General features: G+C 34.2%; 1 protein-coding gene and 1 pseudogene across 11 annotated transcripts in view; one reads left to right on the forward strand and one right to left on the reverse strand.

Moving 5' to 3' along the window:
* Nucleotides 1-27760, reverse strand: part of CEP128 (centrosomal protein 128) — a 357353-nt gene that overhangs the window by 205014 nt on the left and 124579 nt on the right. For 10 of the 11 annotated variants that reach the window (XM_023528829.1, XM_023528828.1, XM_023528827.1 and 7 more), the window contains 4 exons: nt 25947-26111; nt 11137-11313; nt 7630-7689; nt 678-870 (listed from right to left, as the gene is read on the reverse strand). In XM_023528829.1, the coding sequence (XP_023384597.1) occupies nt 678-870; nt 7630-7689; nt 11137-11313; nt 25947-26111 (595 nt within the window). The remainder of the gene's footprint in view (nt 1-677; nt 871-7629; nt 7690-11136; nt 11314-25946; nt 26112-27760) is intronic. The other variant, XM_023528831.1, reaches the window with a different exon arrangement.
* On the forward strand, nt 21002-21120 carry LOC111737928 (annotated as a pseudogene).

Below are 27760 nucleotides of genomic sequence, written 5' to 3' on the forward strand. Positions count from 1 at the left end.
GCCAACACAAGTCACACACAGGATTCCAGTATGTAATTGCTGTTTTTCTCCTTCCCATCATGATGCATCTCTAGTATAACCAAACAAAAAAGCAAGTCTCTTGTCTAACTTAAAGTATTGCCTACAAAGTAAACATATTAAACCTTGTCTCCTGCTCTTTCCTTATTCTATTGTTTTCATCATTGTGCATATAACATTGTAATACACAATTTACCTATTTATTATGTTTATTTTCTGTCACTCTACTCGATATAATATAATGTAAACAAGAATAGGATTTTTTTTCTGATTTATTCACTAAGATATCTTCAGACCCTATACCTAAGACAAAACAGAAACAAAATAAATATTTGTTAAATGAACTCATGGATATTTTAGTGAAATAAAATCGATTCTGGCATTTTACCAGAGGAGAACAAACGTGTCTCGCCAAAGTAACACTTTCGAACGGCCAGCAGACACGAGCGCTACACACACAGGATGAACATGGTGGCTGAAGGAAAACTCTCAGGACGGATCAGTTTTCCCTCTGGACCCAGAAATGAAGGAAAGTTAAGGAAAGGAGAAGGATGTGGAAATAATCTGAACTGGAGGCAAGAGAAGTAGGTTTTTTTTTCCAATCCTAGGGTTCCGGGAATACAAACAAAGAAAAGTAAGAGTAAGAGCAGCTAACCCACCTCTCTTCTCCCGATGTATTTCTTCCAGAAGCTGCTCTTGCCTTTCTATTTGTTCAAAGAGGCACTGGAGCTCGGATTCCTTGTTTTCAGTCATATTCCTGAGCTGTTGTCTGCACATCATTAGCTGGTGCCGCAGACTTTTTTCTCTGTTTTCTCTGTCTTTCAGTTCCTCACAGAGCCATTGAAGTTTAGTCTAAAAAAAAATGACATTTATATCTAATTTTAAAAAAAGAAAAAAATGTAGAAAACGGTAGCATTTCAAAACATTAGGAAAAAATAACACCATGATAATCGGAACAAATATTGACAATAACTAACAAATTTAAGCAAAATAAAAAAATACACAGTGATTTATTTCAGTTGAAAGTTGGTAGAGAAATTAACCATGATTTTCTTGGATTTTTATAAAATATTTTGTATTCTCTATCCTCTTTGGAAAGGCAGTACTAGAGAAAAGTTTGGCCTAATCCATAATATAATCAGTCTCCTTATTTGGTACATAAGGCAGTTTAATACAGCATTTGAAAATTAAAACCACCAAGAATAGGACTAGATACTTGTTATAAAAGGGGATTTTATTTTAGAGATTAAAAAAAAGAAGAAAAAATTCCTAGCTTTGCTCCCTAAAAATGCATAATCCCAGGATATAGCTAATCAAGTAGAAAGAGATTCTCTAGGTTGAGGGAAATAAAGTCAGCATTTGCCCACTTTGAAGAAACTAGAAAATTTAATTGAAGTAACTCTTTTTTAATGGACTCTAATCTCACCATCCTTAATATTTAATCTGTTCTCATCCAGTGATCGAACTAGAAATTTATAAAATAACTTCACATTTATCTTTTCTCAATGCTTTTCTACTTACTCCATCCCAATCTTTGCCTTGTTAACTACCATTGCTAAGAAATGGTAATGGAGAAATAAGAAATCTGTTTTGTCATAGCAATAATTCTATTACTTCTGGTAAAAACATAACAAAATAACCAAAAAAAAAAAACCAAAAACATGAAACAGCATTAATTGAATTTGATATGTGTTATGGACTGTGATATGTGTTATGGACTGAATTGTGCCCCCCCTCCCCAAATTCATATAGTGAAGCCTCATTGTGACTGTATTTGGAGAGAGGGCTCTCATCGAGGTAATTAAGGTTAAATGAGGTCATAAGGGTGATGCCTTACACCAATAGAGCTGGTGTCCTTATAAGAAAAGGAAGAGACACAAGGACTTATAAGCAAGCTTGCACCACCCCAGCTCTCTCCCTGATTTCAAATTCTCCAGCTTCTCCATTCCATCCCACTCCTGAAAGGAAGGTGGCATTCTATAAGCCAGGAAGAGGACTCACCAGAAACCAACCCTGGCAGTTCTAGCCTTTAGAACTGTGAGAAAATAAATGTCTGTTGTGTAAGACACCCAGTCTGTGGCGGTTTGTTACAGTAGCATGAGCAGACTAATACAATATGACCTATGACTTTAGTTTATTCCTATGAAGCTTTTACTCTATTGCCACACCAAATTTAAAAATAGGTTCTAATTAGACACTTTTTATGAACTGAATATGTATGCAGAATATATTATTAAACCTACAAAACGAAATAGAACTTATGGAAATTTAATCAACCAATAATCAATTATGAGAATCAGTGTTTGTTAAAGAAACACCCAGCATCTTTATTATGTATCTTGGAGTAACAGCTTGCAACGCAGTATAGGAATAACTTTGACAATTCCAAATAATAATTAGCTGACAAGGCTATTAATCACGGTGCAAACACCATTCTATTAACTACTCACAAGAGTATCTTACAGATTCTATAATAGGCTCATTTACTTAACTACATCAACAAGTATTGCTAAATAAACCTAAATAGAGAAAGAATTTCTAAATAAGGCAGTTTTTTACCTCCAGAGTTGACAGCTTGCAATTAAGTGGAAATATTCATCATTATCTAGTAAGACGATCAAAATGATTTTTCAAATCTAGAAGAATCTCCTCTACTGAGATTTAGTATAATAATAAACTAAAATCATTAAGGAATGACTCAAAGCCAAAAACCATGGAAAACAGAATATTTGAATAAAAAGACTATAGCTGATAGTTAGCAATAATATTAGGAACCATAATTTTGCTGCTTTTAATTACTAAGCTTCCTTTGCCAAAACTCTAAAAAGAATTTTGAGAGGAAATGTTTATATAAGAACGAAGTATAAAAAAAGGTGATGGCAATTTTTTAGAATGTGTTAGGTCGCCAAATCAAGAATTAAACTAAAACTGCAAAATTCAAATCTAAGTCAACCTCAAAATATAATTCTTTCAGTAAGTAATACTTTCTCCACTTTTCTACTTAGTTATGAATAGGGTCAAGAAGAAAGCAAACATATCTCCATAGTAAAATTACATATTTAAAAAATAACAAAATACTTTTCTCCAACTGAACTGAAGGTATTCCGTGTACACCATCTACAATATACTTTAACAAATAAATCAAGACACCTGAGTATTTGCATTGCATTTTGATATCAACAGCAGCAGGATAAAATACTAGATGATTATTCACATCCTTTAACAAAAATCAAATACACTGGGTCTAATACTTCTCGTACAATGACTGTTTTAAAAATTCTATCTCACTAAAAAGACAATGTAAAGTTTATATTCAAGTGCAGGTTACATAATCAATGGAAAGAAACATCAGCACAGAGTTCAGAGACCCAAGCTCTAAACTCTTCTTAATAACTAATTAGCTTTATGTTCTCAGGTAAAACTCAAAACTCCCACGGCCTCTTTCTCATCTACAAAATGAGGAAGTCAAACTATCTGATCTCTAAAGTTGCTTCAGTTATATTACAAAAGCAGTAGGGAGAAGCAAATGCTTGTCGACACTTAAAACATGTTATATTCTAAAAAGCAGGACTCTGGGATGATACAAACAGGATAATGTAGGAAAAATCCCAAATAATTTGGAAGTATATTTCTTATCTATATAACCATAAAGTTTACAGTTCCGATAAAATAAAACCAATATTTGAGAATTAATACATTTACTGAAGTCTAATCTGCTTACTTTTTATTCTTTGGTGATATTGAAGCTGAAGAAATAATATGAATAGGAAAATGAAGCAAGGCTAATATGACTACTCTTTTTTAAAACAATTTATTTAGCATCTAGCCAAGCACTGTGGTCAAGTGCTATAAATGTAGTGAGGAACAGGAAAGACAAAGGCCTTTCTTCATAAAGTTTACAGACTAAAGAAAGAGAAGAAAAAATGGGAATTTCAATAGTAGGATAAAGGCCAAAAAGGAAAAGATCCCTACAGCCAAAAAAGCACCTAAATTCATCTTTGTGCATCTTAAGGGAATAATTAGTACCAGACTCCCAGAATGAAATGTGTTTTACAAATACAGAGCACTCAGGATCCTGTCTTATGCTGCAGAGCAGTGGACACAAGTTTGTTTTTTTTTTTTTTTTTATTCACTATCATAAAAACAATAACTTAAGACCTGGGATCAACAGTGATGCTCACCAGTATTCTCTCCATCCTAAGAGTGCTGACCTGCTCTAGATTTTAGTGTTTGTCCCTATTTTCTCACTGTGAATGTCTTTGGTACTTCTCATTCCTTTCCAAGATTTGAACTTATACTCTGATCTGTAGTTTTTTTCCTGCTTCTGTTTTGGGCCTTCCTATTCAAATGGAAATTTCTGGATATCAATTCCTGTGGTGGAAACTTTTTTAACACTTCTGCTTGCTTGCCTATCTAGAACCTTGTACACTTGTCTATTCAGATACCAACCTTAACTGGGGTCTTCTGATTTGAACACTCTGGCCATCTCCTCCTCTGTCACCCTGTCACATACGATTAAACATCACTTGCATATTGTCACCAAAATACTACTCCAGTCTGTCTTCCTCTGAATCTCTACAATTTCCTTAATTCAGACTCTCATCTTACCTCACCCAGAGATCTGGTTCTCATTCAAAGACCTCTTAAATGGTCCCCCTGTGTTTGGTCTTCCCACCTCTAATCCACCTTTAATATCACTATCCAAGTGATGCCTCATATAAGTAAATGTGAGTGTATCACTCTCCGGTTCAAAACTCCTTTGTGATTCCCCATTAGATGAAGAGCTGAATTCAAACATTTAAAAAGGCAAGCAATGCTCCCCTTGATAGACTAATCTCTATCTCTGTCTGGAGCTTCATCCCTGCCATTCTGTTTTACACTTGTATATTGTAGTGTTGCCAAATCACTTGGGCTTTCTTTGCATTGATCACGCTATTTCTCTTCTGTGCCATTCCTATAATTATTTACTCTGCGCACACGCTCTTTCCTCTTTACCTGGCTAGCTTCAAGATTCATCTGAGGATCATCCTCCAAGGCGGCTTCTGTATACTTCTATCACAGTTCTTACATGTAAATAGTGAAATTATCTACATAAGCATCAGCTTTTCTAGAGAAAATATGTTCCTCAATGGGAAGGATCATGTCAATTCATTTTTATGTCCACAGCATACAACATAACATCTGGGACACAGTAGTTTCTCAATAACCTCTGTTAAACTGAATCAAATTTGGTCTCTGCATGCCTTGTCAAGATTCATGACAAAAACAAATCCCGAATCCCTGGGAACTTCTTGCCTGGCATTCCTTAACAACCACCTCAACACTCTTCTTCCTCATAATGTGTTATTATTCTTATATTTCATTAGTTATTTTATCTGTGAGCCTGGCCCAACTCTTTAGTTAGATTTCATGTTTATGCCACCACTGCCAACAAAGCAACAGTGACACAATCCCCATCCAACCCTATGTTCTTTTAGGATTAACAATGACAAAAGAAATTCATTTGGCAGATTTATGAAAACAATTACCAAATGCCCTCAGAGGTCCTTCTAATACTACAAGATGTCAGCATGGACTAGCTGAATAGCAATTCTACTTTCCATATCGTTTTTGTCCTCTGATTTCAGATCTTATCTTCAATACTTATAGAGCTGTCCAGTCATAGTTTGCGGGAATTACAGTAGTATATAGCCCATCAATAACCTAAGCCATTTTTCGAGTAAATAGATTCAATCCCTCCTTAGTCAGTTGGTCAGCATGGTATTACTTATCATGACCTTTTTACACTGTAGAGTTAACAGTTGTCTCATGCAGCATTAAAACTCATCTGATCAGAAGTTCAATCCCATTAAATGATAAGGGAAAACTGCTCGCTAGCTCCCAAATTAAAGAGCTATGATTAAGAGTCATCTCTGGCTCTCATAATTTAACTGAACAACAGCACTGAAAGCTTTCTGTTTAGAAATGATAAAGGTTTTAACTTGAAAGAAAATTCCAAGTACATTGCTCTTGTCAAAAGTGTGGAGTTGGTGAAAAGAAAAAAGAGAAATGCTTTAGGAATGCACATAGAAGTCTCTAGCCAAAAAAATTCTGGGACAACAAAAACTGTATATTCTAAATTTCCTATGTAGGTGGCATAAATGCAAATTTGTATTTGGTTCTATCAAAAATAATTAGAAATGCACAGGATCACTATACTTCAAGTAGGATAGAAAATTTTACAAGGTTGGCTACGTTTCAATGTTCAATCATAATACTGTCAGTTTCTTATTAAGAATTTTTTTGGGGGGGCTTCATTAATGCATATCTAACCTTCAAAGGTGAACCTTGTCTTTCTACCGCCTCCTACCTGCACCTCACACACCAATCTCAGGGCATTATCTGTGTTTATTCACATATTCTCACCTTCTTGCCATCGTTAAACCTATAACTGGTCAACTGGAGAACATCCACATATTTTTTGTATGACTAATTTTAAATATTACATTTTTGCAGAAGCCTTTGTGACATGCAGGCAGCATAATACCCTCCCAACACAAACGTCATAGTTGGCTCTTCCTTCTTCTGTGTTCCTTTGTCAATGTTTACATAACAGTATAACACACCTTAAAGATTTTCAAAATTTTTTTATATCTCCGTTTCCCGTATTAACTTCCATCGCTTGCTAACACTTATAACCCAATGTCTGTACACAAAAAAGGTACACAATCAATAAATCTTGGTTTAAAGAACAAAGACTTTAGATGGCAATACACATAATGGTAAGAACGTTAATTATGAGTCTGGCATAGCATGTAATCCATTTTATATGGCACCGGTAAAGTCACAGACCTTCTCTGAAACCTCACTTTACTCATATTTTTAAATAATGACACTGTACAAACTTAAAGGTTCTTTCTTGCAATAAAATCCTAAGTTGGACAATAGTTGGCCGGGTTTATAATATAGTTGGTGTTCTTACAGAATTTAAATGGGATGAAAGATTTTCCATTTTAGTATGTTAAATAAATTTGAAAAAAAAAAAAACTAGTCTAAAAAGGAATGCAAGTGCTTAAGTATTAATACTTGAACAAAAAGATCTATATCTTATGTGGTCATAACTTTCTACATATTTTAATTTCTATAAATTTCTATATACCTTAATTTCTATATTTTTGAATTTCCAGTTCATCTGATATATGAAGATAGCTGATAATTATCCCAGTGTAGAAGAATCTTTCTGATAAATTAGCAGATTGTTCACTTTTACTTAGATGTACTTACTTTCCATTAAATTCAAGTCATAATGTCAAAGAACCATGAAGCAGGAAAGTTATCTTCGGAACATAAAAAAAGGAGAAGAATTTGTCCCTCTGACAATCTAGTTTTAATATTTCATGCTTTATCTTCCTTTATTCTTTCGTTCCACCCCTATATATTTAAGCTAATTTTTAAACATTAAACTACAGAAACGTGAAGATTTCTTAAATGCATTACGATGATATCTTTCCCAGCAATGAAATACTACAGATTCATATGCTCGGTTATGTGACAAAATATATTTCTAGCCCAAATAGGATATCTTGATGGTCATAAATATTATGATAACTTCAGGATTCAAAGATTAATTACCTTGCTTTCTGCTAACCAGCGATGTGGGTCATAATTAATATCAGGAACAGATGAAAAAACCTACAAAAAAGAGCAAAAGTCTATTAAAAGCAGATTTTTCCCTGAATTGAATTTACATAAATGAAATTTTTCACCATAACATCCAAAAGTTTAGTGCCTAAACTTAAGGATTTAAATAGAAGAAAGTTCATACTAAGTACTCAACCAATTCTAAACCACCATTTAACATGTCTATTTATGTAAACATGTATATATTACGTATGTTTTGACAGTAAATATTTAGCTCAAATACAGAGACGTGAATCAGCTTTCAAGGGCTATCATTGCTAGAATCTCTAGAGGCTGATTCCACAGAGTTCTGCATGGCAAGCAGCCTCAATTAAACCAGTTTACTTCATTTTTTATGTTTTTTTTTTCCTCGGTCTTGCTCCATGTAATATATTTCACAGTGGGTTAGATGTAATAACATGGAAACTTAATTCTTTGTCTCATTTATTCTTCTTTAATTTTATACCATGAGGGCCATTTTGTCTCATTAATGGTTGTGTAGAACTGACAAAAACTAATCAGCATGACTTCACGTAAACATTGCTTTATATTTCATGATGGTAACAAAATCCTACAATAAATAGGTTGTCTGTACCAGCTGCCTTGATTTCCTTCACACCAACTCATTTATAAAATCATTGCCATCTGGTTCTGTATTACGACTCATAAAACTGTACTCAAAGGTTGTCAATGATTTTACGATTGTAAATACAAATTTTTCTCAATTCTTATTTTTGTTGAAACTTGTGCTACCTTGTGCTACATTTTTGCAGGACATGTTCTGCTTAAAAATATCCCATCCCTCTGCAAGAGAAGTCTGTTCCTATTCTCAAATACTTCCATATTTACTGATGTGTGTGCACGTCACTCCCTTACGAAATATCATTGGGTAATGAATGCATTCAGACATATGATAAATGCGTAATGAATGCTGACCACATGCCATATACGAGAGTGTCATATTCTTATACCCAACTCTTCCCTCATCTACTTTTCTCACTCTCTAAATCTCACCCAACTCTCATGCCTTCCCTGCCTTTTCATTGAAATTTTCCCCAACCGCTCTAGTTCATAGGGAAATTTTCTCATCCAAGGCCTAATATCTTTAAGCTCTACAAATGAGTGAATACTCAGACCAAGTGTTATGGAAAAGGCTCTTGAATTATCAAAGATCGGTCTGAGTAAATTAGGTATCTCTAATTCGGACATTTTCCTAAACGTTTTATAATGGTGATGGTTTATTAAGTGTCCTTCCTTAAATTTTCAAATAGTAAAGGCATTTACTAAAATAGAATAATATATATGGTGGCTGGAAAAAAATGTAATTGGAAATAATACCAGTATTCCCAAGACTTGTCTCAGGCACAATTGTTATGTATCTATTAATTAATCCATTCCGTAACAGTCACTCTCTTTATAAAATGGTTGAAAATTTCATCAGCAATATTTCAAAAATCAACAAATAGCAAAGAATAATTGGAATTATTCCACTTTAGAAAACATTTTTCAAAGACCACCACTCTCCTATAGATCTCTGAACTATAAAGCCAAGAATCAATTTTATTTTAACAAATACCTTGGGTGGTTTCTTTGAGGTGAGGGCAAATTTTATATTCTTGGATATTCTTTTTTTTTTTTCAAGTTCGCGGGAATGAAACAACAGAAGTTATAAATGGAAAGAGACTCACAATGAAAGAATTGTACTCTTAAAAAATTTTTAATAGAACTTGCATTCTTTTAGATTTACTTTCAACCCATCACTTGGATTGAAGTAGTTTTTCTTTAGGAAAAGGGGTGTGAAGATCCATTACCACAATCGTTCCATTCCTGAAAGCCCTTTAAAGAATAGGGTGCTTTTCAGAAGATGTTGGAAGGATAATTTGTGCCTCATAAATAAAATATTTAAGAAATATGATATGTGCATACATTTTAGCCTGTAATTGCCCATAACAAGGTTTATATATCTTATAGCATACTCCAAAGGTTTCCATTTTTACATCTCTACTTGATTGAATACAAGTTGTCCTGACATTAACACTTAAGTATAGAATAAATACTGCATTGTAAATATGTGACTCTTTTAGATAAAATCAAGATCTCAAAGCCACACATCCTTTAATATAAGTAAACAACACAAATCTTAAATACAGCAGTATTAGACAGGAAAAAGAATAAACCAGCCTTATATCAGACCCTATAGTAAGACTGAAAGAGTTTTTGTCTCTAAAACCAATTACTTCTCATATTGGGCTCATAGTCCTCCCCAACTTACATCTGAGCTGTTTTAAAAATGCATATAGAAATACATATTGTAGAAACTCCATCAACTCCACCAAGTTCTATCAGTTGAAATATTTCCGATAAAGTTGAATCCTAAGCCACCTTCAACTGCAAGAGTAGAATTACAGTGTTTCTTTAAAACACCACTTAAGAAAGAGAAGAAAAAATGGGAAGGAAGAGCTGGAAAAAAGAGGGGAAAGTAGTATGAGATGGGAAGATCATTTTCTATGAGGAAAAAGATGAATGACAAAATAAAAAGAAACACCTGAAAAGTATTTTTTTTTTTTTAGAAAGCCCTTATTGCATAATTTGAGTACTGTCACATCATCAAATGAAATAAATACAGGGGTAAATGAGAGCTAAATGTGTGTTAGTTTATGTCATATCAAGGCAACGCAGTGCCCTCTACATGTAACGTAGCAGCACTAGAACCTAGCGTTAATAGAGGTGTCTACTACCTTCAAGGAATTAAGAATATCCATGATTACTTCAGTTTTTCTTTCTCATTTCGCTAGAGCTATAAATTGAGTAGCAATATTCCGTTTTAAAGATAGAAAAACTAAATTAAAATAAATAGAGAAGGCAAATAGCATAATGTTACTTGTTTAAGCTCTGCTGTTCAACTCCCAAGGTTTGAAGTTCTAGTTCTAGCATTTAGCTAGATATATGGCAAGGGACAAGTTACTTAACCCTTCTAAGCCTTGCTTTCTCTAGTGTAACATAGATCTAATCACAGTACCTAAAGGACAGGGTGGTTTTAAGAGAATAAATTCATCATATTTACCACAGTATCTATGATATAGCTAGTACTCCACACATGTTAGACAGTAATACAGTAATATAACTAACACAAACAAAAATAGCCTGTGATAACGAAAAACTCAAAATCCAGGCCTCTTAACTCCATGGATACATTTTAGTCAGAACTGCTGCCTCTGTTGTGAGACATTTTCTTTTACAGAGTGAGACACAGGCAGTTCAGTGGAATAACAGCACACTTTCTCTCACCATGACTGTGCAATAGATATACTACCTCATTCTAAAAAACACAAGGTGTTATTTTGTTTCATAAAACTTTGTGGGATAAAAACACGATTACCATGTAACCATGCATTAGAAACTTATTATAATTATATATTAGGAAACTAAGTGAAAGGCACAATGAGAATTTGTAATTACTTTCAATTTCTCCATCGAGTCCCTGGAGAAGGTTTTACAAGCTGCATCAATTTGCTTTCCTATCACACCAAGAATGGATTCCTGTTCAGTCTCCAGACAAAGAAGTTGATCCTTGAGCTGCAATCTGGCCTCTTCCATCCTCCTTAAGTGCTCTTCTTCATCGCTTATATGTTTCTCCTAGAGCATTGATAAGAAAGAAAAACAATTATTAAGTGGAGACCAGAAACAGACGTGTAATATCTGCACAACCCACTCAAAGAAGTGTATCAGAAAACAGATCTGGCTCTGTCAGTCCCTTTACTAAAATAAAACATTCTGCCTACTCATTAACTGAAGTTAAGTTATAGAGAATTCATAAGTAGGGCATTGAGAGAACTGGTGAGTAGATACTTGGCAAGGAAAATTACAGTAATTTAGTAAACAAAAGAAGTTGAAAAAAAAAAAAAAAACCTTTACCATTTCATGCCATTAATGGGTTGAAGAGTAAAAGCTGATGCTACAAACTGACTTTGAGCTTTCAATAAATATTAGTAAAACACTAAAAAATGCAAAACGTCAAATAAGATAGTGTCAGTTTTTCATTTCAAAAAAATATGTTACTACCTTAATCTTATCAAAACATTATTTTTAAAAAGCCTAAGTTTTCAAATGGAATCATACTGCATAAAAGCTTTGAGTCATGAAAATCTGATAAAAGAACGATGGAGGCACTTTTCAAGTAAGCAATAATATTTAATGAAAAGGGATTCTTTTGGAACTCTGTAAGAGATTACAAGGACTTGGGGGTGTCCTACGGCAAAACAATTTTCAATCATAATGATTACACAATTTCCTTACTAGATAAATTCAAGTCATACTGCACAAAGCTTGTAGGGGGGAAAAGAAACAGAATCACTAGAATTATAAGTGTAAACAATAAACCAGAAAGTCCTGATGGCTGGCTAGTTTTGCCTTCAGTCATTACAGTAGCCTGATCATCTTTACCTATCCTAGTAAATACAACACAAGCAGGAAGATTAAGTGGTCAACAAACTCTGCTTGAATTTAAAATAACAAAGAGATCTAGCTGCTTGATGAAAATTAATCTTGAAAGGTAGAAAGGTATTTTAGCAGAATACCATCAATTCAACTTACTTTTAAAAATGAATGGAATACTCTCTGCCCAAAAGAAGAATCCTTTCACAAGCTGTCTTCTGCCCTTCTCTCCAGCCTCATGACCCTCTTTTACACTTTCATACTTTAACTTCTTGCAGCTTCTGAGATATGCCTACCTGTGTCTCCTCCAACCAATCTGATGTGTATAACTGTGCTTGAACTTGTAGTATTTCAGAAGGAGCTGGTAGGCAACTGACAGCATTTATCTTGATGAGTACATCATTGCAGTCTGGATCTCAGTTTTGTAAACTAAGGAACTGGGTTTTCTTTTCTTTGTGGTACTCTAAATGGAGTCATTCAGCAGTAGAGTAACATTACGCTCACAAGAGACTAATATACAAACTAGAATGCCACTCAATTAATTACATGAGTTTACAATGAGAACCATAACTGCCATATGGATCAAAATGCCTGTGTCAGCATGACCAGTACATTTTCTCCTTGTAGACCAATCTAGATGGGAAGGCAAATTATAATCAGAATGTTGCTTAAGTAACAGAAAATCAGAGCAAGGGGAGTTGTTTTATGAAGCAATGTTTAAATGGCATCCTGGTGTGTCCATCTACACATTAGGGTTTTAGGAACCACAATAACAAGAATGTTCCATTCTCCTGGGATGGCGAATGCTGATGTACATCTCCCTAACTTTCTTCTTTGTCCACATTCAGATTCTGACAAACTCTCCCTTCTGATTGATTCATTTCTTTAGATATATTGATATCTTCACTGTCTTGCTCTCATGTAGGAATCTTTTCTAAAAAATTAACATCCTGGCTCTGAAAAATATTTGATAATTTTATAACTTACCTACTAGAAAGCAACCTTACTGTCAAGTCTCTAAGTGAGGCTACTTGGCTGTGTATTGTTGCTACATAACTATAAGAACGCATCAAGACAAACACTATTTCTTTCTGAAATAACGCAACATCAGAGTTGTACACAACAGATCAGTCAGAGGACACACATGTAAGCAAACCTGCCAACTATACTTCTTATCCTTCAAGACCCAGTCTCCCTTCTTTCCTGATTTCCCAACACAGCATGTTCCCACAGCACATTATTTATATCATAGTTTTTTAAAAAAATGTATCAAGCTGTAATATAATTGTTTTTGCACCTGTCTCCCTCAATAAACTATTTATCTAGAAGACTATAAAACATGTTAATAATCATTTTTAAACTCCTCAACTTTGTTGAATAAGTGATTTAAACCATGTTTTGAAAGCTCCAACACTATAAGGATCCATTCTTCAATTTACCATGCAGATCTATATCAGAGACTACTGAGGTTGCTAGGAGGTTCCCTCTACTCATACATAGACTGCTTCAGTGTCCTCACTCTTGCAATGTTAATAAAATTTTTTAATTAAGTTTATTGGGGTAACATTGGTTAATACAATTATATAATTTTCAGATGTACATTATAATTTGACATCTGTATATTCTATTGTGTGTTTACCACCCAAAGTCCAATTTCCTTCAGCTACCATATATTTGATCCCCTTTACCCACTTCGCCCTCCCCCTAGAACCCTATATTTGACCTCTTTTACCCATTAAAAAAGAAAATACTCTCCCAGGGGTTACTGATATATTTAGAGAGTAACTGTCCAGAATCTAAAGCCAGGCAATTCGCAATGACGTTCTAACTGATCTTTCTGTTCTCGTCTGCCTCATATCCATCTTTCTTTTATCCACTATCACTCTTCTGTGTTGTTATTTGATCCTTATTAAGAAGAAGACAAAACTATTTCCATATTTTGGTATTCTTAAAATGTTTATATTGTCAAAAAAGGCTCTATAAGTTCAGTCTCTTTAGCAAAGACTGAAAATTTCATTACTCACGTTACTATCCTCCATGAGACAATTAGCACGCCACATCTAATCTCCTTTGAAGAAAGACTCATAGAACTGTGAATTCACATGAACCTTAGAGATCATCGGGTTCAACTACCTATTCTTTTAGGAATCCCTTCTTTTTACATTTCTGACAGATGGTGATCCAACCCTTACGTGACCAGCTCAAGTTTCAAGGAACAGAGGACTTGACAAAACTATAAAATCTCTCCATTAATCCAAGTGCTATACTCAAGAATTAAAGTAAATAAATGAATCCTCTATCCTTACTAAATCTTCTAACGTTCCAGGTAGAAGTTCATGTTCTTTTATTCAACTAGGTTTCAGACACCACACCGTACTGGTTCTCCATCCTCTGTGTGTGCTCCGAGATGCTAAAGCTAAGAGTCAAGTTCTTCCATTCTATACTTAAGCAATTGTAATTTCATTTATTCACTCATTCAACAAATTTTTATGGAAAGCCTACCATGGTAAGACATTCTTCTGGGTGTTAGGGACAGAGTGAATGAGATAAATAAGATTCCTGCCCTCACAGAGCCAATAAATATCTCCTTTACAGTTCATCGGTTTTATTTTGTCCCAGTCTTACGGCATAAGGATATCTACTTGTACACTAATCGTGGCACCCAATAAGTCAGCTCTTTCTCTCCCAGTTTCATGTTTCAGAAATATCTCTACCTATGGAGCAAGCACAGCTACTTCTGTAGGAGGGTGGGAAGCTGGCTGACATTAATTTATACATCCTGTCTGGTTTGGAGCACGTGGATTAATAAGGGCTGATGATCTGTTTAGGCACTATCATGACTATTCCCTGGTCTTCTAGTGAATTCAAAGACAACAATAATTCTAAAACAAAAAGCTACCATATTTCTAAAGAACCAAAGCAGCTTCTTTGTGGGGGGCATAGGAGGTGGGGATAGGTATAGATAGAGCTGACCGAGTAGTCTATGTGATCCAAGAGAGATATTCTAGACGGTGGCTGAGTTTGAGAAAGAACCTTAGAGAAAAAAACCCAGCCCTTATTCTTACAAATAAGGAAACCAAAGTTTAGACGGAGTAAACAACATGACTACAGTCAAAGAGCCTGTGACCCATAACCTGAGTCCCCTGACTCCCTGACTTGTGCTCTCTATTAAAATGCTAGAAAGGTCGATGTGAAAAACTCAGGAACATTATCAGCAGATTATATGAGGACTAACATAGTTTTAAGTAAAAAGAATAACTCAAAAATATTTCCGAATGAGCCTTATTATTACAAAAAGAGAATATATGACATATTGCAAATTCAGAATAGACCACCAAAAAAAGGGAAAAAACCCATCGAGCACGCACAGTATCCTAAAAGTTTTAGGGGCTATCCGACTACACTGGAGACATACTCTGTGGACACATACAATCTGCTCTTGGCAGATTTTATTTAAAAAGTATACAAATCACACACTAAGCATGTGTAGTTCCACTATCAAGACGGTAAAGATTTTAAGAAGCTTCCATTTCAGGACAGGAAAGGCTTATATTACTGACATTTGTGTCTAAAGAAAATAAAAAATACTGCTCACAATCTCATCTCTCTCTCTCTCTCTCACACACACACACACACACACACACATACACACACACGCACATGCACGCACACACACACAGCTGATTGGCTTGATCAATGGACCTGCAATGCAAAAGACAAGAAATGTTCCTCTAATTATATATTTGTGTTTCAGCATGCTCTTTACAACTCAGAACTCTCACTTTCCCAAAAGCTGTTAAATATTATATGGAGACACAATCTTAATGGAAATACAATAACTTCAGGAAAACTAGAGCATATCCAAAATGTTATCTCCTTAGTAAAAGCTTATGAAATCCCTTCAATATCTTAAGAGGTTCATAAAAGCTGCTTTATTTCCAATATGGCTATTATATGAAATAAAGAGTTCTTCACACACTTTAACAGAAACATTATGGTAAATAAAACACACATACAACTAAATAAATCATTAATTTACAAAGTTAATGTTCTTCCTTTACTGAAAACTAAGTTGAATAAGCAAGTGTGACAATATTTCAGCCCCAAGGCCATTTTTAATGCATCAGCAGCGGGTTGGGAAGAGACTAGATAAGAGGTAAAAAGAGATCAAATAATATTAAAGGGTGAAATAAAAACTAACAGTGTAATTCAAAGTTATTGGAAGCATGGCTTGTTGAAACTCAACTTGCCCACATCACCTAAAAAGTTTTGAGAAAGAATATTTCTGTAACTCAAGATAGCTGTTATGCCTAAGCCTTAAATCCAGAACACTAGCATTATAAGACAAATTATGAAACTATCCTGAACAAAAATTGGATCTGTCTGGAAGCCATTTATCTGACTCTCTAAAGAAGGTTCACATTACTTATGTCAACAGAGTTGAGTCAGCTGCAAGGAAGTTAAGACACAATATGAAATGCCAACAAAGGCAGACAGTGTAGCACGACTAAAAGAGAAGAATCTACCACGGATATTACCGGAGATCTGAAAAGAGCTTAATCTGGAAAATGACCGCACTGCAGTTAAAACTGTCTTCCAAAACAGCCAATAAATAAATAAATAACACATAAGGCGCTATTCACACCACGAGTACTTTTTTTCAAACTTATTTCTTAAAAATAGAAGATTTTTAAGAAATCTTCTATTTCTTAAATATGATAGATTTCTTAAATGCAAATATGGCTATATATGAAACATTTATATTGGCACCAAAAGTAAACCCCAAAAATGTAAAATAAATAAATAAATAAATAAATAAATAATAAATAAATAAATAAATAAATAAATAGATAAATAAAGTAACAGCGATTTAAAATCTATAGTTCAGATCAATTTGAGAAAGTCTCCATGGATTCGACCTACACATATCCTTTGCCATCTGTGAATCCAGCACTACTGAGGAAGAAAGAGGACAAGGAAAAGTCATAAACTGATTTTTTTTGTTATAAAAATCCAATAACATGCAGTTCCTACATCACCACATGGATATTATAACAAGACGGATAAGCTGAGCTCTTAGGAAGACTAGGTGCCCTCTCTATGCTCCCATGTTACTTTATATGAGCTTCTGCAATAGAACTTACTATTACGTGCATCTTTCATATCTCTCATCTGTGAATTCCTCTAGGGCAAAGGTCTTCCACATTTAAATATCTCAGCACCTAGTAGAATATCTCACTTAGTAGTCAGTCAATAAATTTTCTGAAACATATCTATCCTATTGTGTTCCTTTCGCTCCATAAGCATTTTTTTTGAGTGTCTTTATGTGCTAAGCATAGTAAACCCCAACTATACAACAATGAAAAAATGAAAAAACAAAAAAACAAATCTCTGAACTCAAATAACTTTTTGTGTTACAGTAACATGGTTTTTGCAATAAGTTAATTAGTAAACATATTGAGGGCAATCATCTTTTCAGCAACGGGTTGTTGTCACTGTCAAGGCAAGATGATGTCACAACCGTGAGAGCACTGCCAGTGGTAAGAAGTAATCAGACGCAGAATGAGAGAATGAGGTGGTAATTTATATGTATTTAGAAAGCAAAAGAACATTGTAATTTCTACAAGAAGATTTGGTTTCATAAAACGAAAATGCTACTATTTTGTGAGTTAGATAAAGACTCTTCATTCTCCTCTGTAAGTAGATGCTTTACACTATTCGAATGAGAGAAAGAAGTTGCGACTAATAGTATGTTAAGAGTAAGAACTGAGAGCATTAGAAGAACAGTAGTGCTAACAGAAAAAGTAAAGGTATAATTAGAACACTGGATATATGATTTGATGCATGTTAAAACTTGGGTGTGAAAGACTTTCCAATCCATAACCTGGTCTTAGGCTTAGGAAAGGTATCCAGAAGACAGAAAAAGCTGGAAATTCAAATTTAAACTTCTAATCCCATTTAAGGAAATTATTTTTGCCTCAGGCTTCTTAGTATCTTTTTCTAGGAGAATATTGAGCAATACAAAGATCATTGGCAGCATAACCAAAAAGGTGTGAGGATATGTACTGGATACATTCCTAGAAATTAATATTCAAAGTTGGAAACAAAAATATCTCTAAAGGGTATCTTGTGCATTCATTATGTTTTAGGATCATTTTGTAATTATTACATATTTCTATGAAGTCAAATGCCTGGAAAAAGAAATAACATTATTTAAAATCAGCCACTTTTAATGCATTTCTATTTCTGAAACAAAATATAGACAAGGAAACAAACAACTCAAGTTTCAAATTATGCATTTGGAACGAAGACTGTTTAATTTTAAAAAGAAAAAAAGAATTTATCATTCATCTCCAGAGAAATGTTTATAAGCTTACGGTGCCTTTAAAAATCATCAGAATTTCTTCCTCTCCACCTTTTTTCCCTAAAGGATGCTTAAGCATGCATCTATTCTTATGAAAGTCTATGAAAAAAAATTTTTTAAATAAATCTCCAAAAAACGTTAACTCATGTACACAGTAAGCAGCTTGTAGCTGTTTTTTTTCCTAAAATTTAAAGGGTATTGCTTGTTCAACATTAAGTGACAAAATGGATTGAGTCAACAAGCACTCTAAACAGTGATGAAAGAAAAACCCAATGAAAATAAACCGGGACATTCACTTTATGTTCCCTTTTAGGGTACATCAAAGCAAGACAGGACTGCTTAACTTCAAAAAAACACTGAAACAGATAATATAGAACTCTTCATGTGGCCTAGTGCCCACTACAACCAATTCTACATGCTATTATTCAGCCTACACTATAGGCATCACTCACCATTTCAAGATTAAATGAAATCAAACTAATAGTACAGGATTCTAAAGAAAAGTGCCCAACAGCACTGCCTTCCTCTCAAGCCCTTGTAGTTATCAACAAATGGCAGGCCACTCAATCAAGTTCAATCAGGGATCATAAAGACCCAAAGTTTAACTTCATTCTTTAAATCCATTTAAAATCAACCTCTTTGACTGTGTCAGTGGTTGGTAGAGGAGCCGTTACCAAAGGAGTTTGAAAAGGGCTTTTCCACACTCGTTCCATTTTGGAAAGCAGAGACCAAATGTACTTCTGCACACCTTTATTTCTCGCCCCTCCATCTGCCACAGCTGTATGTGTCACTGTCCCCACCCCCACTGTACAATCACTGCACTTCTGCAGTCTAAACTTGTTTTTTAGTATCTGGCACAGTGTTTCACGCATGTTAAGCATTCTGATGTTTCAATCAATTCTCTGTAAAAGTCAAGGACTACTCTGGACTTAATGACTACAAACAATTCAACTAAAAACGCTGTATAAGTGACAAACAGAATTTATAATTTTTCCTTTAATTTGACCATTTTATTATTCTCTCACGGCTATTGTTTTCTAAGATGACAGGAATTTGACGGAAAATTACTCATAACATCCTAGGATGTTAGTGTTTATTTAGAGTATCTGGTTTAAATTTGCCTTCAAATTAATTTGTGGAAGCTAAAGCTTTCTTCTCCCCACAATTTAAAATAGATGCAGCACCAAAGAAGTGTACAGTCTGCCTAAAACTGGCTGGCCTAAGGTGTAAACATTAAAGAAAATATAAGAAGTCACTTGCTCATTTGCTTCTACTTCTTTCTAGAGTTCTTCTGGAAAGAATTTAAAATCAGAGAATTCTGCCTTCTACTATCAAAGAGTTTTTAGTAAAAAATGTGGATGTGATTTTGCAAAGTAGTGAATACTTTATAGAATAAACATCTGACAATCATATATATTTTTCCACATCATGAAAACTAGCAATCCTAAACAGATGGTCAAATTAGAACTGAAACACAAAATTAAACAACACTGTTTCATTTCTTCCTGTCACAGATATCTTTTATGTGGCAATATCAGGTTTTAATTAGACTTTTCTAACAAAATCATTGATGACTCCTTTTCCAAAATTTGTGTCAGGCTAAAAAAATCAAAGTATATGGGTAATCTGTTGAATATAATATTCCTAAATTTAAATTCAACACTAAGAGTGCAATGAAAAGACACGAATGTGACTCATTTTACTGGCAGTAAATAAAGGGGAAAAATAAAGGAATTTGTGTTCATATCCTGTTTCCACCATAAACTATGCAATGTCGAGCAAGTCACAATATTATACTTTCAACCTCAGTTTCCACCATCTGTAAAAATGGGCATCATAAGTACACTTGCAAATGAGAATTATAATTATCATTTCTCAAATATCCACATTTGTAGAAGAAAACTATTTCTTAAGGGTTTTTATCCAACATTATGTTGCTAGGTTTCACTTCACAAATGAAGAAAGCATTTCATGGGAAGGAGCCAAAATATATTTCTATGAATCCCGATCTATTCAACACTTAAGTTCCTATGAACTGCTATAACCCTGGATGTGTCACAATTTGTGTCACATCCTGTTTAAGTGTCTCCTGTTTCATTGTAGTGGGTCTCATATCCTGAAAGAATAATAGAAAATAAGATCCTCTCTAAAGAGAATTTAGTATAACTATGGAAATAAGCAAATGTACCACATGGGACAGCTTAGTGTCCCAGGTAACCTACATAATCTTTATACTGGGCAAAAATGGTTCTTAAAGATTCTGATACAATGGAAAAAACAAGATTGGTAAACCTGAGTCCTATTTCCGCTTCTACCAATGGACAGCTTGGAGCACTTGGGCAACTCAATTAACTCTTTGGGTTAGAATTATCTCATCTATAAAAGAAGGTGTTGAGAGCTGGTATTAAAGTCCATTTACACTTTAGAATTACACTGATACCAAATGTTTTGGGAAATAACACCTTTGTCCAATAGTCCAGTGCAACCTTGTAAAGTCTGAGACAATGCTTGTTAAAAGCAAAAGCCATCTACGGCCATGCCACCCTGAACAAGCCCGATCCCGTCTGATCTCGGAAGCTAAGCAAGGTCGGGCCTGCTTAGTACTTGGATGGGAGGCCACCTAGGAAGACCAGGTGCTGTCGGCGTAAAAGATAAAGAAAGGGATTGTAAGCTGACAAGGTCCTTGCAATCTGTGAGGTCAACCAAGGATTGCCTCACCTAAAAATAAAACAAAACAAAAACAAAAAAAGCCAACTCATAGATTTTTGTGGGGCAAAACACAGAAATTACTGAAAAGCCTTCCTTATAGTTATAGTGCTGCAGCAAGCTGTATCTACAAGGTATGTGTACCTACAGGTCAGCATCTCTTATAACAGAGGAAGTTCCACATATGGCTGTGGATATGGGTGGATTAAAGGAGAAAAGTAAATTGAGGGAGCAGATACCTCTAGCTTCCTCCCAGGCTCTGGTATCTAGTGGCAAGAAGCATACTCTCATAGTTCTGCTTAGTACTGGAGCAGTAACAAATACAAATGAAAGCTCCAAATATGGAAAGCACTGAATAAAAATTACTTGATCTATAATTGTAAAACAGAAAAGACAAAAATAATGTTATCAACGACAAAAGAATGCTACATTTACTAGATGAAATATTGGGTGGCAAATAAACTTGATTCTGAAAAACGTTCAATGACATGCAAATTCAGAGTATGCAGCTATGCAAAGAGCATGATCCCAAATGGGATCTGTGTGTCTGTGTGTATAGAAAAGAACTCTGAAAAGAATTTCACCAAAACTTGAATAAAAAAAGTTAGCTGGTGTGATTACAGACGAGTTTTTATATCTTCCCAAGAAGTGCCCTGCATTTTCCACGATGAAAATCTACTGTTTTATCTTTGCTAAATGTTCTCTTTTAAAGAAAAAAATAAATGTATCTTCTAAACCTATATTTTCAGGATTTGAAGAAATGAACACAATAAAATTAAATTATTCTTTCGCTAATATTTGAAAATAAATGTCTTTATTATATTTTGCATTGGACTTAGGAAAACAATCTCAGAATATATCTATCACTTTCTTCATACCATTTTCTTACTGCTTATAAACAGACCTGCCCAAAACATTGTATATATATTTTCATAAGACATCCATACTTATAAAATGTAAAGACCAAGAGAATATATAAACAGAATATTCTACAAAATAATACTCTTAATTTTAGACATCAGTTATGTCTAATATATTATGCAAATATGTTCAAAATTAAAATCGATCTTTTACTACTTATAACTATAAAATTACTTGGAGAGCTCTAGAAAGATGGTCAGTATCATTAATAAACTCATACCTATGTTAATGACGTTTTTTAAAAATTAGATCCGATATAGGTCTGCAAAGATAAAATATTTAAAGCCTTCACAATGTAAATTTTGATGACTTAATGAGCAAAAATCATTTAATTAAATACTTGATGATTCAGAGTCCAGTGAAACCAATTAAAATATATTTCTAATAGAGAAAACAGCATTACATGTTTCCAGATAAATGCCAGAAAAATAAAAAAATTAATATTAATAAGATCCTTTTAAAACAAAAGAAGAAATCAACTACTTTCCTTTAAAATTTTAAGCAAAAGGTATAATAAATTTTAACTGTACTATATATATATATGGGAGAAAATTCTATCTGTAACACTTCATGAGCATTTTCCCTAGTAAGAAGCTCATAATAGAGCCTTAAATGCATATGTAAAAATTCTGTGAGTTGCATAATACTTGTTCTCTTTGTCATGTAAAATTGAAAAATAACATTTGATGTTAAAGCAAAATCAGATGTTGGAAAAAATGCATTTTATTACCACATATCACCACTGAATACATGAGGAAAATATGCTGAAGTTAGTTAATCTGTGTGTATATACTAACAGCAATCTTGTACCACTGATTACGGCTGCAGGTACTAATGCTGTGCATGAATTTTGATGCAGTTTTAACATTTCTTAGCTTACCAAGTAATAACATGACAGGAAACACAAACCTAAACCAAAGTATGCAGTCAAAATAGTAGCAAGAAGTTTAAAAGGGGGAATGTGAATTAGTGGCATAAGTAGCATCTTGTGTTTATGTCAGGGATGGGCACGCAAGAATACTGTTTTGTTAAGTAAACAGGAAAAGCTTCCCTCTTAATTCCAGCAGAGTAACATTAGAAACCCCTTCAATCCACAAGGCCCCATTTATAAAGTTCATCACATTGCTTAAACAGTAATCATTGGGCTAGAAGTCATAGGGCTTTTTTCCACTGGAAATGTATTTTTGTCTTATATTCTTGTTTTTATTTCCCCCAGTTGGACCAACACACACACACACGCAGACACACAAAGGGAGAAGACTGTACATATATCGACAGGTTATCCATATTTCTTTATCTACATATATACACGTGTACGTGCATGTATGTACACAAACATACTTCTTTATCCATAATTTACTTATAAATTGCCTACTACGTGTCAGGCTCTGTGCCTCATTAGGGATGAAAAAGAACCAAGATTTGGTTCCTGTCATCAAGCAGCAAACAAAAAACTGCCCACCTGTTTGGTTTGCTTAACACGTATGGCTTCAATATCACTTGCTGATAGAACTCTTTTCAGATGGGAACCTCCTTTATAGACCATCTGTCTCAAGTGAATCAATGTAGTCTGGCTCTAAACTTCCAGTCAGCACAGATCTGTAGGAATCCCGACTCCCAGGTCCCTGGCCCTTAGCTACCTAACACATCATAAGACAGAGCATCGGCAGTCAATCAATACTTGCTGATTGGTTGACTGCTTGGCTGAATCATTAATTGGCATATATTTGGAAACAACAATAACAAAATAATGGCAGCTAATAATTGATAGCTTATTAGCTATCAGATACTTTGCCAAGCCCTTCATGTACATTTTTACATTTAACTGTATAACAGAGGTATCATTATATCTGTTTTAAAAGTAAGCCTCCAAGTTTTAAGCAACTTGCCTAAAGCCACATAGTGAGAAAATGATTTACACTCAAAGTTCTGCCAGTGGCCATTAATGTTATACCACCTCTAGGAGAGAAAGGCCCTGTCTGTAAATGGCTCGACCCAATGACCTTTTGATTTCTAGTTAACTATACTTTGTGGATCAACACAAAGAGCTAAGTAAATCAAAGTATGTAACAACCAAATATACAAAAAAAATAAGATAAGCAAGCACATAGGCTGTATATATTTATGTGAGTATATTTTTTAAGATTATTCACCATTACAAACTTCACAGACATCCTTTCTCTACATTAGCACCCACTGTCAAGACTCAACTACATAACTTTAACAACTGAAAGGGATTTTGTTTTTAATGATTCCACTATGAGCATTCAACCGCAGACCTGTTTCATATCTATATCCCATCCTTAGCATCCAGCAAAACGCCTACTACATACTAGATGCTCCATACATTGCAGTGGAACACAATCATTAACTCTCGAAACTCTGTTCTAAGAAAATGTTCCATTTATATGCCTGATAACGCATATATATCAGGAACATCACAAATAGAATCAGTGAAGAAATACTTATTTTAAACAGAACAAGGTAAACTACATTTTCAACATATCAAAATTTTCACCACTATGTCTTAAATGCAAATAAATATAAAACGTGTTAACACATCTTCAGGCTAAAATTTTAATTATGGAAAAGTTGGAAATTTTAGCATTATCTCCACAGCAACTACACCCTGGCAACAGATACATTAAATATGTGTGAACATTAGACATAATCAAAACAAAGCATGACATAAAAACTAAATTGCAGTGGTTGTCAAGACTGTAGGACTAAATTTAGCAACTTAAGCACATTTAATTACAAACTCCAAATTAACTTATATTTTATTTCCTTGATTTTAAAAATTATTAGAAAGCTAAATTCATGTGTGTGTACGTATATACATATATGTATATATATGTATATATGTATATACATTGCAGTGAAATTTGCAAACAACAAGAGGAAAAGATGAGCAAAGCATTAAGAAAGTTTCTTCCTAGAGGTTTATGAAGAGTTTTATGACACCCAACCCAGTGATAGGTCCCTCATCATAGACTTTAGTAACCCTTATGAAGTGTAGGATCCATTTGGCCCAGCCTATTCTGCTTTATCCTATTAATCATACTTTAACAATCTTTTCTACATTCAACTTTTATCACACTTGACTGCAAATCCTGTTAAGACGTTGATGGAAGAAACAGAAAGAAAATTTAAATATTCTGTCTTCTATTCTTAGTCAATTTTCTGCTATAAAAATAGTGACTCTCTAAAAGTCCCTAGTATTCTATCCAATGTCTGATATATAGCAGATGCTCAAAATAAATTTACACATCCAATGACAAGAAAGCAGTAAGCCTGCTGGGGATGTTCCAAAGTTACCAACCCTCTTAAGCTCCAGTCTCTGCAATTGCAAAAATAAGCATAATAGCATCGATTTCATAAAATTACTATAAGTATTAAAAGTGCCTAGCATATGGTGAGCACTTTATTATTACATATTTTATTTTGAGCCTCTGTTTCCTCATAGATTAAAGAGGATCAACAAAATCTAACCAAAGAGTTGTGAAAACTAACTAAGTTCACATATGTAAATCAGCTTGGCACAAATGCATGATACATAGTAGGTCCTCGATAAACCATAATTCCTTCCTTTGCTACCTTGCCTCTAAATTCCCATTTTAAGATTCAGAAGGAATTTGAAATCATATGAATTAGAAGGTTACTGGTTGGTTGAAAGAATAAAATCATGGCACTCTAATAAACTTCAACCGTTTTTTCCGGCACCAATACAACTTTCCTATGGAACACTAAATTAGCATTCATTGATACATAAAATATGTGCTACAAGAAATACTAGAAGAGATTCAAATAAGTCTTTTAAATTAGAATTCATTCATATTTTTACCTTTTCTTCTAGTTGGTCCTTCAAATTCTCATATTTCAGCTTCAGTTTTTTGTTCTCATTTTCATTCTGAGTTAATTCCTCTGTCAGCCTGTCACACTGTGATTTCAACTTCTCGAGCTGACAAAGATGGACTTTAGCCATATTCTTATCTTCTAAGCTTTCTGCCTGAGAAAAAGAGAAGGAAAAAAGAAAAAGTCCACTGGCCATAGTCAAATTGTACACCAAATTATACATTATATCGGTAGGCAAATACGTCGAGATTTTGCTATCTTAAAGAATCCATACATAAAAATACAAAAGAAATGCTTTTTGAATTTATTCAATCACTCCTTAGCACTCGCTGAGCATTTACTAAGTGAAAGGTCCCGTACTAGGCACCAAAGATAACAGATAAGAACAGTAAAAGAGACAGATGCAAAACTAAATTTCTCTAACAATTTGCAGTCAAGTGTGATAGATGTGCTTCATAAAGGTGTAAGTGCGGTATTGTGGCAACCCGAAGAAGGGACACTAACTCCGCTGAGAAGGGAAGGAGTTATTAGAGAAGTGTCCCAAAAGGGCAGTACTATGAGATATTACTGACTGATCAGTTTCCTCGTCTATAAAAGGAACTTAACAACATTCCTTTAAACCTACCTCCTGGTTTTTGTAAAAGAATTCTACGCTTTTTATACAATATAAGTACTGATGCCACTCTTACGAGGCTAAAAAGATTATGAAATTGTAGCAGGCAAGAAACTACAAATAACTTGATATGAAAAAAAGCTTACCAGTGATTATCTCAGTACCAACGGAGATAATCTTTTTTATTACATAAAAAAGTACATAAAAAAGTACAGTCCCTGGTTTTTAGTCTTTAATTGGAATATAATCAGAATCAGCTTTTAAAAAGTTAGGAATAATCTATTATGTGTATGGGATTTAATAAAGATTTGCCAGGTATGTGAACTTAAAGACTTTGAAAATAATAACCATGCAAACCCTGTATGTCAGGGAGCTCCTCTAAAACTTTTTTGTGGTCTTTCCTCATTTCGTTTTCACAACCACCTGACCAGGCAGGTACTGTCATTGTTTGCTTTTTTGAACCTGAAGCACAGAGACACTAATAACTTGCCTAAGGGTACACAGAGAGTACATGCAGAGCCACACTGCTTTGCAGAAGGTACATCTACAATAAGGTTTTACAAACAAGTTGGGTGCAACTTGCTGGATGCAACTTGCCCTGTCAACCGGTCACACCTACCAGTTACCAACAGTCTGTAAGCACCTACATATAATCTGTTTAAAATAAATGTTTTAAGGCCTAAAATGTAAGTTTCTTTTCTTTTTACAAGTTTATTATATGTGTTTAATCAGGTGTATAGGAACACAATCATCAGAAGCAATTTCCTGAAAGAAGATTTGTGAGTCTTAGACAAAACCTATATTTTATTCACCCCCACAAAATTCACCTGAGACTTGATGCCACTTTGAATGAACAAAGAAATTGATTTTTATGAGGAATCCTGTATTCATAACCCAAAAATAAGTTTACAAAATAAAGTCTCTCATCAGGAAAACTGTTCATGATTTTAAATTATGGCACAACGCTTTGGCTTTTCCTTCAGTCTTATAGAAAGTGTAGGTAGAGAGGGCTCCCCCTAAAGCTAGTGGTGTGCTGGAACTGGCTCAAAGAGACTCTTTAGAACCAAGGGGCTCGTCTCTTCCCAACTCTGTCCCTTTCCAGTGAGGTCTTGTTTGATAGCTTGAATAGCTTGGAATCAGCCAAATGGGAGTATTTACACAACTGAACTTGGAAGTGCTACCATTCAACC

Source organism: Pteropus vampyrus, unplaced genomic scaffold (assembly GCF_000151845.1).
Source record: "Pteropus vampyrus isolate Shadow unplaced genomic scaffold, Pvam_2.0 Scaffold32, whole genome shotgun sequence".
NCBI lineage: Eukaryota > Metazoa > Chordata > Mammalia > Chiroptera > Pteropodidae > Pteropus > Pteropus vampyrus.